We start from the raw sequence: 15845 nt of genomic DNA on the forward strand, positions 1-15845 counted from the left end.
CACTACAGACTCCTTGTGTGATCTGTACAATGTGGATAACACCACCACCCTACCTCACAGGGGTGTACAGGGATAAATACATGGAAGATTGTGAGTTGCCTAGATAATCCAGCAGTGAGGGCCAGATAAATGGGCTCAGATCTTAGGATCACATTTCAAGGGCAGACCAGAGCTCCATTATCTTCAGTACTGGCACAAACAGGGCTCTGCTCATACAAATCTGATTGCAGGCCCTATCTATCTTTAGCACATACGCCTCCCATTTCTGCAGTGTCTGGGCACCTCCCACTCTTTCAGATATGTATCCACAGCAATCTGCCCATCAGGGTCCAATGGGGGCACCTGGAGTTATGGCACGCCGGGGAGAAGGGGGCTATGGCACAGGGGAGCCACTCACAAAGCCCTGCGCTGCAGCCTAAGTTAAACCAGGTGCTGTAACAATCATGCAAACCAGTCAGGAGAGAGGAGAGGGAAATACACCCCCGGACAGGGGAGGGAACAGACTCGTTCACAGGTAAATAGGCACTGGCAGGCTTTCCCTTGCTGCCTCCCTCCTGCAAATAAATCGGCATGGTTGGGCCGGTCTTGCGGCTCCCGCTGCCCTGCACGAGATGTTCTCTAGACTCCTGCAGCGGCGCGCGGAAGAGAAACTTTAAAGGGCTCCGGGATTCCGAACGCGTGACCATGGCAACAGAACGTTGTGCTGACTGTCTCCTTAGCAACGGACGGGCTCTGCTCCCTTTGCAGGCGCTGGGACGGCAGCTGGGGGCCCACGGCTCCCCATTCCCTGAGCCGAGGGTCCCTGCTGGGGGCTGGGCCACGATGGCTTTCGAACTGGAAGAATATCTGCGCGCAGCTTTCCGGGACAAGCTGCTGCTGCTGTGAGTAAGATCCTCTCCCTATCTCCCCCCACTTGCAGGTGGCTGCTTGTTGTGAAGAGGTCTGCACAGCTGCACTGGGCACCCCCCCCCCCCGCTTGTGGGAGCCCGCATAACTCTTATTATTATTTGTATAGCCAGGCCCTCTGTAGAGCTATGGAGGCGCTGGCAGATCTCTGGGCAAGAAGCATGGTAGGGGTAGGCGGCTTTTGGCTCAGGCCCTCAGGGGAGTAGTCTTCCTGCTGATACTAATAGCAGTGGGTGTCTTTTATTTGGGTAGCTGGAGGGATGGCTAATTCTTGGGTTTTGTGCCAGCAAGAAAACACTTAGCAGATGCTTCCTGGAGTGATTCTCGGTAGCCTGTTCTCACCCTGCTTGCTGATCAGGGCTGGAATTCTGCCAGCACCCCACAGGGTCCCAAGTAGAGCTGAGCAGAGAAAGCAGATTCTGTTTTGTGGAGGATTTTAATATTCCAGAATTTGGTTTCATTCCAATTCGGAACAAAAACCCCAATAGCTTTGAAATTGTCCATGAAAGCGAAGGGAGCCTTGCCCCAGTGCCCCAAACTCTGGAAGCCCTGGAGACCTGGCCGCGTGGCATGGGGCTGGGCTGTCTGGCTGCCCTAGAGATGCAGATCCTGCAAAGTCCTGAAATTCCACCCGACACTGTAGTCTGCATGGCTGGCTGCTCCAGGATGGTGAATCCTGGAAGCCTGGGCTTAGTTGGCCGGAAACCAGACAGGTTTCTGCTGGAAGCCTGCCTGGGTGCTGTCGGTACTTTGGTGTAATCAGACTGGTTCTGCAAAACGTTCCAACTTAGCCAAATCGGCAAATTCCATCCAGATATTAAATTTTTCCAGCTAACTCTCAGGATTTTGTCATGGGTCTCATGATAATTATTGTTTTCCTTAAAGCCCCAGCTCCTGGAGTCAAGTGGATATGTGGTGATTTCAGCCTTCATTCTTAAAGAAAAAGTAAATTTCTAGCCCTTGTGGCTGTGGAGACAGCTTCAAATGTGACCCCAGTGCATCCTAAGGGCTTGAAAAGCAGAAGGCAAATAAAAAGAACCCCAAATCTAGTATTTTTACATAATCTCATGATTTGAAAGCCAGTCTCATGATTTTTGGTGAGCCTGACTCATGCTTTTTAAACATTTGGGGTTGGCAATATAGGGGGTGGAACCAGGGTCAGAGGACGTGAAAATGAGGCACTGGAAGCATTCGTAGAAAGCCTTGATGAAGCTTTGTGTTTTCTTTTCTGTAGAGTGTTGCTTTCTGCTCCTGGGGATATGGTGAACATTTTATCTTGTACCAAAAGAGCTGCTGTCTGCACTCAGAAGTTAGAATGCCTGGTTATAGAACAATTACAGCACAGGTTAGGAGTGTGTGATGATCCCATCTGCTGCCTGCATATGCTTACCTTGGCTGTACTATGGTGTATTTTAAGCAATTCCCTAAGCCATGGCTACACTTGACATTTTACATCCATGTCAAAGCAAGGAGGGGGAGTATCATGGCTCTCGTTTTATAGCTTGGTAAACTAAGGCCCAGAGCAGTGAAAGGACTTACTTACCCCAGGTCATGCAGCTGGTTAATGGCCGAATCTAGACTGGAACCTTTGTTGCCTAGTTCCCAGTCTGGTGTCCTGTCCACCCAATCACGCTGCCTCTCTTGTGTGCAACATTGCCAACCTCAAGCATTCAAAAACTAGGAGTCAGGTGCGAAACTCATGCAATTATTTAAAACAAGTGTTGTGATTTTTAAGCCAATTAATGTTGGGCCCTTCCTATTTCTGGTGTCTGGATTCTCAGGCAATCTCATGACTCCAGCAGCTGGGGCTTTAATAAATATACTAAGATAGTGAGACTTGCGGTTTCATTGCGCCTGTCGGGAACACAGCTTAGTAAAGCTCAGGTCACTTTCATGAGACCAATAATGGAATACTGCATCCAGTTCTGGTGTCCAAGTTTTAAAAAGGATGTTGGAAAATAGGAGGGGTGCAAGAGAGCCACAAAAGAGATTTGTGGCCTGAAGAAAATGCCTTGCAGTGAGAGGTTTCAAGAGCTCAATCACAAAGAAGATTGGCGGTGACTTGATTCATGTTTAAGGACCTTTGCAAGGAGACAGGCTGAGCAGGAACCAATGGCTGGAAGCTGAAGCCAGACACATTGTTAGCAACAAGGGGGATTGTCCATTGGAACAAGCTACCAAGGGAAGTGGTGGAATCTCCAGCTCAAGACTGGAAGCCTTTCAGGAAGATCTGCTTGAGGCAGACAAGTTACTGGGTCAGGGTAACTGGGCAAAATTCTCTGGCCTGTATTACACAGGAAGTCTGACTAGATGACCTAGTGATCCCTTCTAGCAAGTGAATCGACACTGCCCGTCCAAATTACAGCATGGCAGACGGCTGTGTGGTAACAAGAGCCCCCCCCCCAACACATCTGAGTTTAGTAAAGACAAATAGACAAAGCTCAACCCCAAAATGTTTCCGTAACCGTATTCTTTGGGTGGTACCCAGTCCTGATAAGTTAGGGTTGGTTTTTCCCAAACTTGTGGTTTTCCCAAACTCCCAAACAGTGGTTCCCAAACTTATTCCACCGCTTGTTTAGGGAAAGCCCCTGGCGGGCTGGGCCGAGCTGGTGTGTTTACCCAGCCAAACCTGCAGACTTGGCAAGTAAACAAACCAGCCCGGCCCGCCAGGAGCTTTCCCCGCACAAGTAGAGGAACAAGTTTGGGAACCACTGAACTAAGTATTCACTCCTCTGTCTGACCTCCTTTGCTATAAATAACACCTACAAGGACTATAACTATGTAAGCAGGACTTGCCCTGCCAGAGCACCCTTCTGTGGCTGGCCACGGTGCAACTAGCAAGTCCTTACTTGGTTTTTCCCAACAGTGCCCAGCACAACTGAATTGCCCATCTTCTCCACCACAAATCAGACCAATGGTTACCTTCTCTGCCTGGGAAAAGAATGTTGTCCCCTTCAGAGGCTAATACAAACCCTGCAGCTTGGCATAATTTAGTGATTTCAGCCTCCAGCAGATCCCTCAAAGTCAGACCATTCTCCCCCTAGAGCATAGCAAGTTAAAATGCAGCAGTTCTCCAGCCCCACTCGTATTCCAGGGCCCCCACCTCTGGCAATTGTCTGTGCTGCTTACAACTCTCCTGCAGCCCTCAGGCCCTTGCAAGAGGGCTCCCTGTATCCCTTCACTCCCCAGTCCCTTTGCCTGCAAGTCCTACCCCTGCCCATGGGAATCTCCCTCCAAAATCCAGGTTTGGCCTGCTCTGCTTGACTTGTTCTTCCCCTTTACCAAGGTGCTTCTGCAGGAGCCAACTACTCAGCAGGTTTTTCCTGCTCTCACCAGTTCTCTCCAACAGCTCTCACTTGCTAGCACTCAACTACTGCTCCTTCCTGCTCCCCTCGCTGAGCTGCTGCCTGGCTCTTTAGAGAGGCCAGGTGCACTCACTCAGGGTTGCCAGGTATCTGGTTTTTGACCAGAACACTTGGTCAAAAAGGGACCCTGGTGGCTCCCGTCAGCACTGGTAAAAGTCCAGTTGGGGCACAGTGGGGCTAAGGCAGGCTCCCTGCCTGCCCTGGCTCTGCACAGCTCCCGGAAGCGGCCAGCATGTCTGGCTCCTAGGCACGGGACAGCCACGGGGGCTCTGCATGCTGACCCCACCCTGAGTGCTGGCTCTTTAGCTCCCGTTGGCTGGGAACTACAGCCAATGGGAGCTGTGGGGGCGGCATCCGTGAGCTCAGGCATTGCACAGAGCCCCCTGGCCCCTCCACCTGAGAGCCAGACATGCTGGCCACTTCTGGGAGCCACCTGAGGTAAGCGCCGCCTGGCCGGAGCCTGCACCGTGAACTCCTTTTGCACCCCTACCCCAGGTCAAAACCCCCTCCGCACCCAAACTCCCTCCCAGAGCCTGCACCCCCTCCCTCAGCCCAACCCCGTGTCTACAGCCCTGAGCCCCTTCCCGTACCCTGAACCCCTCATTTCTGGCCCCATCCTGGAGCCTGTACCCCCAGCCGGAGCCCTCACCCCTTCCCACATCTCTGCCCCTCACCCCTTCCCACATCTCTGCCCCTGTCTGGTGAAAGTGAGTGAGGGTGGGGAGAGCAAGCAATGGATGGAGGGGGGATGAAATGAGTGGGGTTGGGGCCTTGGTGAAAAGGTGGGGCAAGGGTGTTTGGGTTTTTTTCTGCCATTAAAAAATTGGCAGCCCTACACTCAGGCCCTTGCTGGAGGTGAACTGGACCTGTTTCTTCTTAAAGGGCCAGTCACCCTGTGACAGATTGGAAGAGATTTGAGAAAAGAGCTCTTGCCTTTTTTGATTTCAGTTTGTTGCTTTGGGCCCAGTTGAGCTTGCTGTTGCCTTGCACATTCGTTAAGGATTCACTTTTCCCTGTCATTTCTCTAAATGTAACATGGGGAAGAAAAAACTAGTTTTAAAACAAATTGGAAACCTGTGATTGTAAAACCACAATCTCTGTCTTGGCACCTGGTAGGCTCTGGATTAGAAACCACTTTCAGCTTGTCCTCTGGGATAGATTGGGGTGGAACTGGGGGAAAAACTAGTACTCAAGTCATGGCTCTGCTCCCCCAAGGCCAGCCCTGAAATTAGCTAGGTTGCTTGCTGACTGTGCATCTCTTGACATGAAATCGTTACATTTGAAGCACAGGGTGGTGGCCACTGAGGAGAAGTGCTGGCTTGTGGAGCTGCAGTGGCCCAGCCCACGTCAGGGGGTCCAAGTAAACATGTGGCATTTGCAGTAAAAACAAGTGTGGTGCCCTTGTATCTCAGTAGTTCCATACCCAGTCCGGCGTAACCTTTTTCGGCATCCTGGATGCCACTGATGGCAATGGAGGCTGAAGAGGAGATAACAGAGTTCCACTAGGGCCAGGTGGGCGCTGCCACTCTCCCATTTGTTCCTCCCCTGCAGGAAAATGCCTGAAAGAGAAGACGACTACCTGACCCCTGCCACCCGCCTGCTGGAGAAGAGGAGGGAGCTGGCAGAGGTGGAACAAGCCCTATTGACACAGAAAGAGGTAAATACAGCTGCATAGGGCCTTGCCGGGGTTGTGCCTGTTAACTTGAGATTCATGATTCCTAAATGGTGGGGTCCCTGGACGGGCGAGGGGTTGGGGGGGCATCAGAGCCTCGAAGGAGGTTGAGAATGGAAAGCAAGTCCTTGCTGTTTTCATGTCACTGGGGCTGCATGATGGGGAGTAGCTGGTCACTTCCTGAGGGCTCAAGGGCAGGAGGGGAGAGGCACAATGCAATCAATGGAGACAACTCCTGCTTTAAAGACACCCAACATCACTGGGCTGGAGCTGGTTGGAAGAATGCTTTTCCCCATGCCTACTCCCCCACCCCCGGTCCCCAGAAAATTTCATTTGTTCAGGGAAAATTCAAGTAACCAAAAGATTTTGGCCCAAATCTGAAAAGTTTAGCAGCAAAAAATGGTGCTGCAGTTTGTAATGCACAACGGGTTACTTTGGTGTACTAGTGTTAATTATAATAAACATGATTTTGCCCAGGATTGATTGACCTATTAATCTGATAGGCCACACTGTGGCCAAGTATGTACCTAGGAAGAGAGGGAGAACAGTACAAAACACCTTGACGATGTAATAATAGTTACATAATTAAACAGCAGAGAACAATAAAATGGTACATTTAGCGAATTGTGTAATAGAAAGATATTTAATGTAATGGCCGAGCAGTGACGGGAGAGGGACTAAGAGATGGGCAAGGGGAAAAAGCTTTCAGATGAGATTTTAAGAGTTGGCAAATCAGTTAATGAGATGGCAGTTGCTGCAGAGGAGAAGGCCCCTGCACCAGCAGTGGCCATCACTGGATCCTCAGTATTAGATCAAGGGTGTCAGTAAATGTTTTGGATGGAACCTAGAATGTTTTAACAGGGGTTTGTACTGACTCATAGGGGTCCCTCACTCTGTCCCCAGGCTCCCCACCCCCCCGTACTCCCATACACGCTATGTGCTGCAGGCCAGATATTCCTGCATAGACAAAAAAAGGTGTGTATTTTGTTCTGTGACTGTACAGCACCTAGCAGTGGGGTCCTGGCCTGCTAGGCATTATCACAATACAAATAAAATGTTCCAAATAATCGCCCAGATCCTCAAAAGTATTTAGGTGCCTAATTCCCATGGAAGCCCCCAGTCTAGCAGGCATTGCAGCTTGATATTCAGCTCCACTGTGACTACTACGGCTGACCCAAGAAACAGTGACAATGGTGGTGCACCGGTATACCCATGCAGCACTGATAACGCTGGCCAGTCTTTTGGACATGGAGCCACAGGGGGGTTAAGATGAAACAGGGACTAGATCCACCAGAATGCCAGGGAGGGCTTTGCACAGAACATTTAGTCAGCTCTCCACTCCTTGTTCTGTATAACTTCTGCCACTTCGGCTGATAGCAAGGCAGGAACCCGGGGCCTTCAGTGTTAAAAGCATGATTTTCTGCTGCTTGCGCTGAAGGGCTAACTCCCTCAATTGGTAGCACTAGTGGGCTTGTATCCTTGTGTGGACAAGCCATTAGAAGGAGACTGTAAGACCCATATTCTGGCAGCATGTTACTCTTGCTCTACAGAACATTCAGCAATAGGCAGACCTGCTGCGGCTCTATCACTGCAGGGGATGCAGCCTTGAAGCCCTCTCTTCCCAGACACTGAGCCCCCTCACCAAGCCCAGTGCTCTGTGGATCCTTGCCCCCCTGCTGGTGAAGAATCGGGAAGGATTGCTTGGGCTGGCCCCAACCCCTGACTGGCCTTGTCCTGTCCTTCTGCAGGAGTTCCAGATGAAGATGGAGAGCCTGCAGCAGCGCCGGAAGGAGCTGCAACACAAGGAGGGGCAGCTCAAGGAGGCCATCTTCAAATTTGACAAGTTCCTGAAGGTACAAGATCCACATGTCCATCCCGGGGCTGGGAGGAAAGCCTGCTTGCTGGGGTGGGGATGGACTGTATTCGGAAGGTATTGAATCGTAGAACATCAGGGTTGGAAGGGACTTCAGGAGGTCATCTAGTCCAACCCCCTGCTCAAAGCAGGACCAATCCCCAACTCCCCAGATCCCTAAATGGCCCCCTCAAGGATTGAACTCACAACCCTGGTTTAGCAGGCCGCTGCTCAAACCACTGAGCTAAAGTGCCTAGTCAGTAATTCCCCGAGTTGTCCTTATTCCCCTTTTTATAGATAGGCACTAGATTTGCCCTTTCCAGTCGTCTGGAATCTCTCTCCCGTTTGCCATGGCTTTTCAAAGATAATTGCTAGTGGCTCAGATATCTCCTCAGTCAGCTCCTTGAGTGTTCAAGTCGCTAGGGCCTGATGAAATCCATCTAACTTGTCTCCGTAATTTTTAACTTGTTCTTTCCCTATTTTAGCCTCTGATCCTACCTTGTTTTCACTGGCATTCATGATGTCAGACGTCCAATTGCTACAAACCTGTTTGAAAGCAAACAAACAGTCGTTGCGCACGTCTGCCATTTCCCCATTTCCCTCATCATCCAAATTCCTTAGCACATCCAGGCACCACTATTGACCTCAGCCACAGTCCTTCAGCTACAAGGATCCAGTTTGGGCTCCACTCTCAGCCACACACTTTGGTTTTAGATTCTAGGTGCATTTGGATCCAGGGTTCTGGTTCTTCCCATTTCTGATTCCCCAACATACATACACGCAGACAGTGCAACTTATCAGTGGGGACTGAATCAGGGACCTAAAGCCGAAGCTCAACAGCTTGAGCTAAAGGAGCAGCTTCTCCAGCAAGGTGTCAGTAGAAGGTTGTTACCTTCATAGCAGTAGCCCCTGCTAGAACAGAACCCTGTGGCAGCAGTGCTACACATCAAGCATGTGGGCTCAGTGTGGTGGGGAGCTTGCCCTTTGGCATTACCTGGTTCCCTGTGTTGTGGGTGGCAGGACAATGACTCCAAGCGGAGCCGGGCACTGCACAAGGTGAGTGAGCAGCGGGAGCAGGTGGTGCAGAAGGTCGTGGAGGCCATGCAGTTGCGCCAGGAGATCACCCGACTGCTCGTAGAGAGGGACAGGCTGCAGAGGCACCTGGAAGCCCATGCCATCTTCCGGAGCTATCTCCAGGGGGTGTTGGAGAAGACAGAGCAGGTGAGGGGGGACTCTACAGGGAGCTGCTGTGGGGGAGGGGCAGGGGCAGGAGCAGGGGGCACTACCCCTGTCTCCAGATGCCCCCATGCCAACTTCCCCACTCCCCATTTTTTTACCTGATCCCCTCCCCAGCTACTGACCTTCCCTGTGCTGAAAAGCACTCTGACACCCCCTGCAAGTGCTCAGTCCCTCCAACTGCCGAAGTCCCCAGGTTCCTGTGCAACCCTCCCTGTCCTGGCCCACTGCTGACCCTGACCTCCTGTGCCCGCAACAAGTGACCCAAGTCCTGCTTCTGGGCCACAGCATCCGTCACTCACAACCTTCCCCCACTGCCCTGTGTTCCCTCATGGCTGCGGCATCCCCCACACTGCCCCCCACCCCCTCACAGCTGCAGCACCCGTCGCCCATAACTACCCCTCACAGCCGCGGCACCCATCAACCCCAACTGCCTCGCGGCCCCTGACAGCTGCAGCACCCCCCCCCCCGCACAACTGCCCTGCGTCTCCTCAAGGCCGCAGCCCCCACAGCTGTCCAGCACCCTCTCACGGCCGCATCACACGCCCCCTTCCCAACTGCCCAGCGCCCTCTCACAGCAATGGCACCCATCACCCCCAACTTCCCCACGCCCCCTGTGTCCCTGCATGGCCGCACCCCCTTACAGCCACAGCACCCATCACACACAACAGCACCTCACGGCTGCAGTACCGCCCCACAACTGCCCCGTGCCCTGTCACAGCAGCAGCCCCCCACTACACAAGTGTGCCACGCTTCCTCAAGGACAAAGTACCATCCCCCACAACTGCCCTGCACCCCCTCATGGCCACAGCACCTGTCACCCATAACTGCCCCTCACGGCTGCGGCACCTATCACGCCCAACTGCGTCTTGCCCCCTGATAGCCACAGCACTCCTCCTCCCCACCCATCTGCCCTGTGCCCCCTCATGGCCGCATCACATGCTGCCCCCCCATGGAAACAGCACCCATCGCCCCCAACTTCCCCATGCCTCCTCCAGCACAGAACCCTCCAGGCCACAGCACATTCCCCTCACAACTGCCCCATGGCCCCAGCACCTCCCCCCTGCCCCACAGCACTGCCCCACCGCTCCTGTCACACAGCTGCAGTATCTGTCACCACAACTGCCCTGATCCTCTCAGCCAGAGCAGCCTCCCCACCCCCGCCAAGTGCTCTGATCCCTCCCCAGCTGATGCGCTTGGGGAGGTTTGTAGCCTGAAACTGGTGGTGCTGAAACAAGCTAATCCTGCCCCCCACGTCCTGCCCCTTTGTGGGTGAGGAGGTGGCCTCCCCTGGGCTGAGAGGTGCTGAAACACGCCATGCTCCGCCTGCAGCTCCAGCTGCTCTAGGAAAGCCGCTAGGCCCCTCAGGCTTGACCCAGCTGCCCAGTAACCTTGTCTATGGGGAAGGGGCCCCTGTGCAAGGAGTATGGTGGGAGGCAGCTGGTTCTGGCTTGGATCCCAGTGACCCATGGTGACTTGGACACTCCACCCAAACCTGCTAGAGCAAGGTGCACAGGGGATGCTGGTGCACCAGAGATCTTGAGGCAGGGGTTGTGGGGGAGGGGGCAGGCAGGAAACAAAGGATCACAGGGTGCGGGATGTCCCTGACCCAAAGTAGAGATGCACTCAATGTAACAGGATAGCCCTGCTAATTTAAATCCAGCGTAACCCCTCTCTTATGCCACCTGTGAAAGGGACTCGGTTCCCAGGCTGCAGGCCTGCACCTCTGTGCTGAATGAGCACCCCTAACCCTCTGCCTCCCCCGTTATCCCTTCCTCCCCCACCGTCCCCTCCCCGGGCAGTTTCAGGAAATCCAGGCTCTGATCGACCGCTTTAGGACGCTGACCGCCACCAACGTGGCGCTGGTGCAGCAGGACTTGGGGAACCGGGAGGCAATGGCGGAGAAGCGTACCCAGCTCCAGCAGTACCTGGAGCAGAGCAACAACGAGATCATGCAACTCAACAATCAGCTGGCCGTGCTGCAGGCCCAGCGGGAGGAGGCCCGGGCCAAGGTGCACCAGTGGGTAAGTGGGGAGACTAGCCCTCCAGCGTGCCGGGGAAGAGGGGTGGGAGACTGTTAGGATACTCCACTGGCCCTATGAAACTGGGGCATGGGGCAGTTCCCTAGAGGCTCCTTCTGCCTTGTGGGGCAGGGATATGTGCCCATGTCCCAAGGGCTCTCTCAACCCCTAGCAGTGGCCCCAGTGACTCTCCCACACCACTTCCATAATGGGCCCTGGTGCCTGAAGGCCACCACCCACCTGCACTGACCTACCCTGAGCTGGAGGGGGTCTTGGCTGCATTCCTGCTCTGCTGTCCCTCCCAAGCTGGGCCCTCGATTGCTGCCAGCATGGTGGGGCTGGCAGTCCATCCAGGATGGCTCCTGCCTTCCCCCTCACTTTGCCTAAAGAGAACAGCTGTGAACCCTGGAAGGGCTGAGTGAGCTGGGCCCGGTTCCTGCTGGGATGATGCCAGCCTCGCCCACGCAGCATGCTGGTGCCTCCTGCTCCAGTAAGCAGGCTAGAGAGCAGGGTGGCTGGTGGCATAGCCCCTACAAGCAGGGTGCTGAGGGAGAGATGCGGGTGCAGCAGGTGGGGAGCAAACACTGCTAGGGCTAGGATCAGACCGACCTGGTGTGTCTATAATACACCAGTGCTTCTGCTTGGGCCAGGCACTAGCCTGCAAGATGCAACATCCACCAAACCCATTTTCCCCCCTCAGGAGCCTTGGTGGGGGGATGGGGCCCAGTGTACATCAGGCTCTGGCATGCCAGCATCGAGAACATCTTCTGGGCATGCTCTGTCTGTGGACCCCCCAAGAGACAAATGAGGAGTCTGAACTGAGGCGGCTCCTTGTCCAGTGAGCAACAAGGCATGGGGATGGAGCTCCGCTGCTCACCAGGCATGGCTCTGTAGGCTGCACCAGAATGAGGTCACTGCAGGAATTAGCACTTGGGCCCCTCTGTGCAGATTTGAACTCGGGACTGCCAAAGTGCAGAGTAGGAACATGTGCATGACCCCAGCTGGCATCAGCTGTGAGACAGAGCAGCCTCCATGGGGCTATGTGGTGGGTGCTGCTGCAGGGTGCCATGCCCACAGGACTGGAAGTGCAAGGGTACAGCTGGACTCAGCCAGGTAGGAGCCAGGATGCTGGGGTTCTCCTCTTAACTCTGCTGCCAGTGTGCAGCCTGATCTGAGCACGCTGTCCCCTCCCACCCTAAGCAAAGTGGGGATAATCCATCCCTACCTCCCAGGGCCGGGCTGAGGCTTCGTTCACAGATGGGGACATTGCCAAGGGGAATCAAGGCAGGAGCCCCATGTTCAGAGGAACACGAGGCAGCATCACTTGGGATGGAGCAACTGATCAGACTCTGCTGTGGGAGGAAGATGAGGACCCAATCAGTGAGGGAGGGGGCGTCATCTGTCCCTGAGGCAGGGACAACTATCACTGGGCTGTGTGGGCTTAACCCAGTTTTGGTGCATGGAGACTGCTGGCTGGGTATCGCTGCTCTAGCGAGGGTGCTGACAGCCCTCCAGGACTGGTCTCCCGTGGCATAGGGAAGATGCGCTGCGTGGTTGGGGCAGGCAGTTTGGGGGATGCAGTGCCTGTGTCAAGGCATCCCATAACCCTCTGCTCCAATCTCAATGCAGGAGTCCAAGTGGACTGAGATCCAGAACACAGCCACCAAGAAGACCCTGCAACTGGGGCAGATCAAGATGGCTACCCTCAACCTCTTCCAGCTGGCGACTAAGCAAATGAAGCTGCAGGTGGACGTCTCCCTGGAGGACACGGAAACCCAGCTCGGCACGGTCAGATGCAGCCGCCCGCCCGCTCTTCTTCACTGCATTTGGCTTTCCCCAGCCCTTTGCTCTGGAGGCTAGAGAACAGCCTACAGCCAATGCTGCTGACCCTCCTGTACAGCACCTCCCCCTGGGAGAGGCTGGGAGTGGAGTAGCCAGTACTCCTGTCTTGCTCCCTGCAGTGCCCCTCCTGGGACAGGACAGGCCTAGAGTAGCTGTGAGCTCCTCTGTACCCCAGGCTACGTCAGGGAGTGGGCCCTACTATTTGCTACAGCAGCCCCTGCTGGGATTTCTCCTGAAAACACAAGCCTTCAAAGGACATCACTGGCTGGATCCAGGTAAAGTTCCTTTCTAAAGCAACCGCGCTCTGTCTCCATCAGGTGCAGCTCTGCATGCTCGATCTGGCTGACATCCTTGCTGACCTCCGCAAAGGGGCACCTGCCGTACAGCCCTCGCCTGCTGCTGCCAGCTAAGCCACTCAGCCTCCTCCCAGCTGCACCACCTCCACCGTGAGTTTGCTGCTGAGGCTGGCTTTGGGCAGCCCTGATTTCCATCCTTTCTTGCATACCCTCTCCTCCCACCTGCCTGAATGCAGCTTGCACCTTGTGTTACAAAATCAGGCATGCGGCTTACTGCTGTTTTCCAGGGGGCTAAGCCTCATTATATCACTGACTCACCATTCTCTAAATCAGAGGTGGGCGAACTACGGCCCGCAGGACTCTTACCCGGCCCGAGCTCCAGGCTGGGGAGGCTCGCTCCTGGCCCCTCCCCTGCAGCCACGCTGCCAGCACTCTGGCCCACCCACCTCCCAGGCTTTCCAATAAGCCAGTCCTGCTGCTCTGAGCGGCATAGTAAGGGGATGGGGAGCAGGGGGCTTGGATAAGGGGCAGGAGGTCCTGGGGGCAGTTGGATGGGGCAGCAGTTCGGGGCAGGGGCGGTCAGGACACAGGGAACGGAGGGGGGTTGGATAGGGGGTTGGGTCCTGGGGGGGGCAGTTAGGGACAGGGTCCCAGGAGGGGGCAGTCAGGGGCAAGGAGTATGGGGGGGGTTGGATGGGTCAGGGGTTCTGGGGAGCCTGTCAGGGGGTGGGTGTGTGGATAGGGGTCAGGGCAGCATACTGTATTGCAACCTCGATGTGGCCCTTGGACCAAAAAGTTTGTCGTTCTCTCCCCCTCCCCCCCCCGCTCTAAATCACCTACAGCTCCTGCCCCAAAGGAGTTTTACCCTGCGTTGGCTCAAAGTACCAGCCTAGCAGCCTGATCTAGGCAGGAATGAATGCAGCATTTCCCCGCCTACACCTCTCACTTTATGCAAAGATCACAGACGCACTTGTCCATCTGTCCAGAGACCCGCAAAGTCGGTGTTGGATGGGCCAATGGGTCGATAGGAAGGGGGAGGGCGGGCACTGTGAACCAGACCCCTCCCCTACCCCTACAGTACCTGTCCTACAAATTATCCACTGAACATCTGTGACCCTGCATTTTACTGGGGGAGGTATCACTCCCCCAGCTGCTTTCCAGCCTGACAGTGGGCAAGGAGATGCTAGGGGGTCATGTCTGAAATTAACAAACCCACCCCACTGACCACAGTGGCTGGGGTCACAGGGGCTGACTGGGCTATGGCTCCTGAATTCCCCCTGTGTTTGAAGGTACCTGCTGGAGTCAGTCCTGCTCAACCATGCCTGGGAGATGCCAGCTCCTCCCACCTTTCCCCTGGCCTGGAAGGGACCTGGGTCATTGAGTCCAGGCCCTGCTAGTGCAGCAGCCCCTTCACATTAGCCTATTCACAAACTTCCAGAGCGCCAGCTTCAAACCAGTCTGGTTGTTTGACCCACTCTGCTCCTATGGGGTGGGGGTGGGGGGCTGGTGCAGAACTGAGGGTTAGAAACCATTGTCTCATTCCAGCCTCAGTTCAGCCCCTACCCTGCACTGAGTCCGGGCTGCAGCTGTATTGGCACCAGCCAGGCTGTGACTGAGCCCCACTGGCCAGCATTCCCAGCCTTGTGCTAGTGAAATGGTGGGAGGTTCCACTGCAGACAGCCTGCATTAGAAAAATAACTCAACCATGATTGTGAGCCCCTGCGCTGGCCATCATCCCAGCGATTGAACTGGAACCCTCTGGAGCTGAAGACAGGAGGTGCTCCACCTTGAGCTAATGGGCCAAAGTGCCCAAGCTGGAGCTGTAAAATTCATATATCTGCTTTGGCTCAGGCCCACGGAGCTGATACAGCCTGGCCCCTGTTCTATCCCTCATGTGGTTCCTACCTGTTGAGCAATAACCATGTTTGTAAATCTGGTACTAAAGTCTGGGTCTTTAATCCTAGTTCTTTGCACCTTGGCAAAAAGAAACTATGCTGGAACACAATCCTATCCCAGCCCTGTTTAAGCCTTGTTTGTATGGTAGAAAGGGCCTATGCAGGGTGGGCTCTCACAGCAACTGGAAGGCAAAGCTGGCTGCAGCTTCCCCTGCACTACAGCATCCATTTGTCTTCTCTGTTCCAGGCTCCATGGGAGCTGGACCAGGGCCTTGTGCTAACCACCACCAGACCTTTGTCATAGCAGGTTCCTCTCCTGCTGCCACATGGAATCACCGCACCTGCAGCCTTTGCATGTGCTATGGCCACTCGACAGACACGACAGCCCCAAGCATCAGGACTTTGCTGCCTGGGGGAAGGCTCCTGAAGTACCTGGAACAGAAGTCATGGTGATCTTCAGGTATTTCCAGCCATCAACTCTGCCTACTAGTACACCATTAACCCTGAGGTCTAGTCTTCCAACCTTCTTCTGCAACATCAGGACCTATGTAGAATGCACAGCCCCTTTGGGGCAAATACTTTGCTCCATCCTTGAGCAATGCAGGGATTAAAGCAGCAGCTGCCTGACCCAGTTTAAAACACTTCATCACCTCCTTGATTTAGTTAAACAAGGTTCCAAAATCCAAACTGACTGTGTGCATTCACAACAGCTGGGTCCCTCAAACTAGCCTGGGTCAGTTTCTCCAGGCAGATATCCCTT

General features: G+C 54.4%; 1 protein-coding gene and 1 long non-coding RNA gene across 2 annotated transcripts; one reads left to right on the forward strand and one right to left on the reverse strand.

Annotated features, from left to right (window-relative positions):
• Positions 1-533: 533 nt before the first annotated feature.
• On the forward strand, positions 534-15737 carry CFAP73 (cilia and flagella associated protein 73). Its single transcript, XM_038373506.2, has 8 exons — positions 534-881; positions 5823-5928; positions 7692-7796; positions 8816-9016; positions 10834-11055; positions 12682-12840; positions 13212-13340; positions 15333-15737. Exons 1-7 carry the CDS (start codon positions 571-573, stop codon positions 13302-13304), a joined length of 1197 nt encoding a protein of 398 aa, XP_038229434.1. The 5' UTR covers positions 534-570; the 3' UTR covers positions 13305-13340; positions 15333-15737.
• LOC122456762 lies at positions 5199-8909 on the reverse strand. The gene is made up of 3 exons (XR_006275804.1): positions 8790-8909; positions 8294-8341; positions 5199-5293 (listed from the first exon to the last, which is right to left on the reverse strand). It is a non-coding gene; the product is annotated as an uncharacterized LOC122456762 (long non-coding RNA).
• Positions 15738-15845: the final 108 nt, after the last annotated feature.

The sequence above is a fragment of the Dermochelys coriacea genome, chromosome 15, assembly GCF_009764565.3.
Source record: "Dermochelys coriacea isolate rDerCor1 chromosome 15, rDerCor1.pri.v4, whole genome shotgun sequence".
NCBI lineage: Eukaryota > Metazoa > Chordata > Testudines > Dermochelyidae > Dermochelys > Dermochelys coriacea.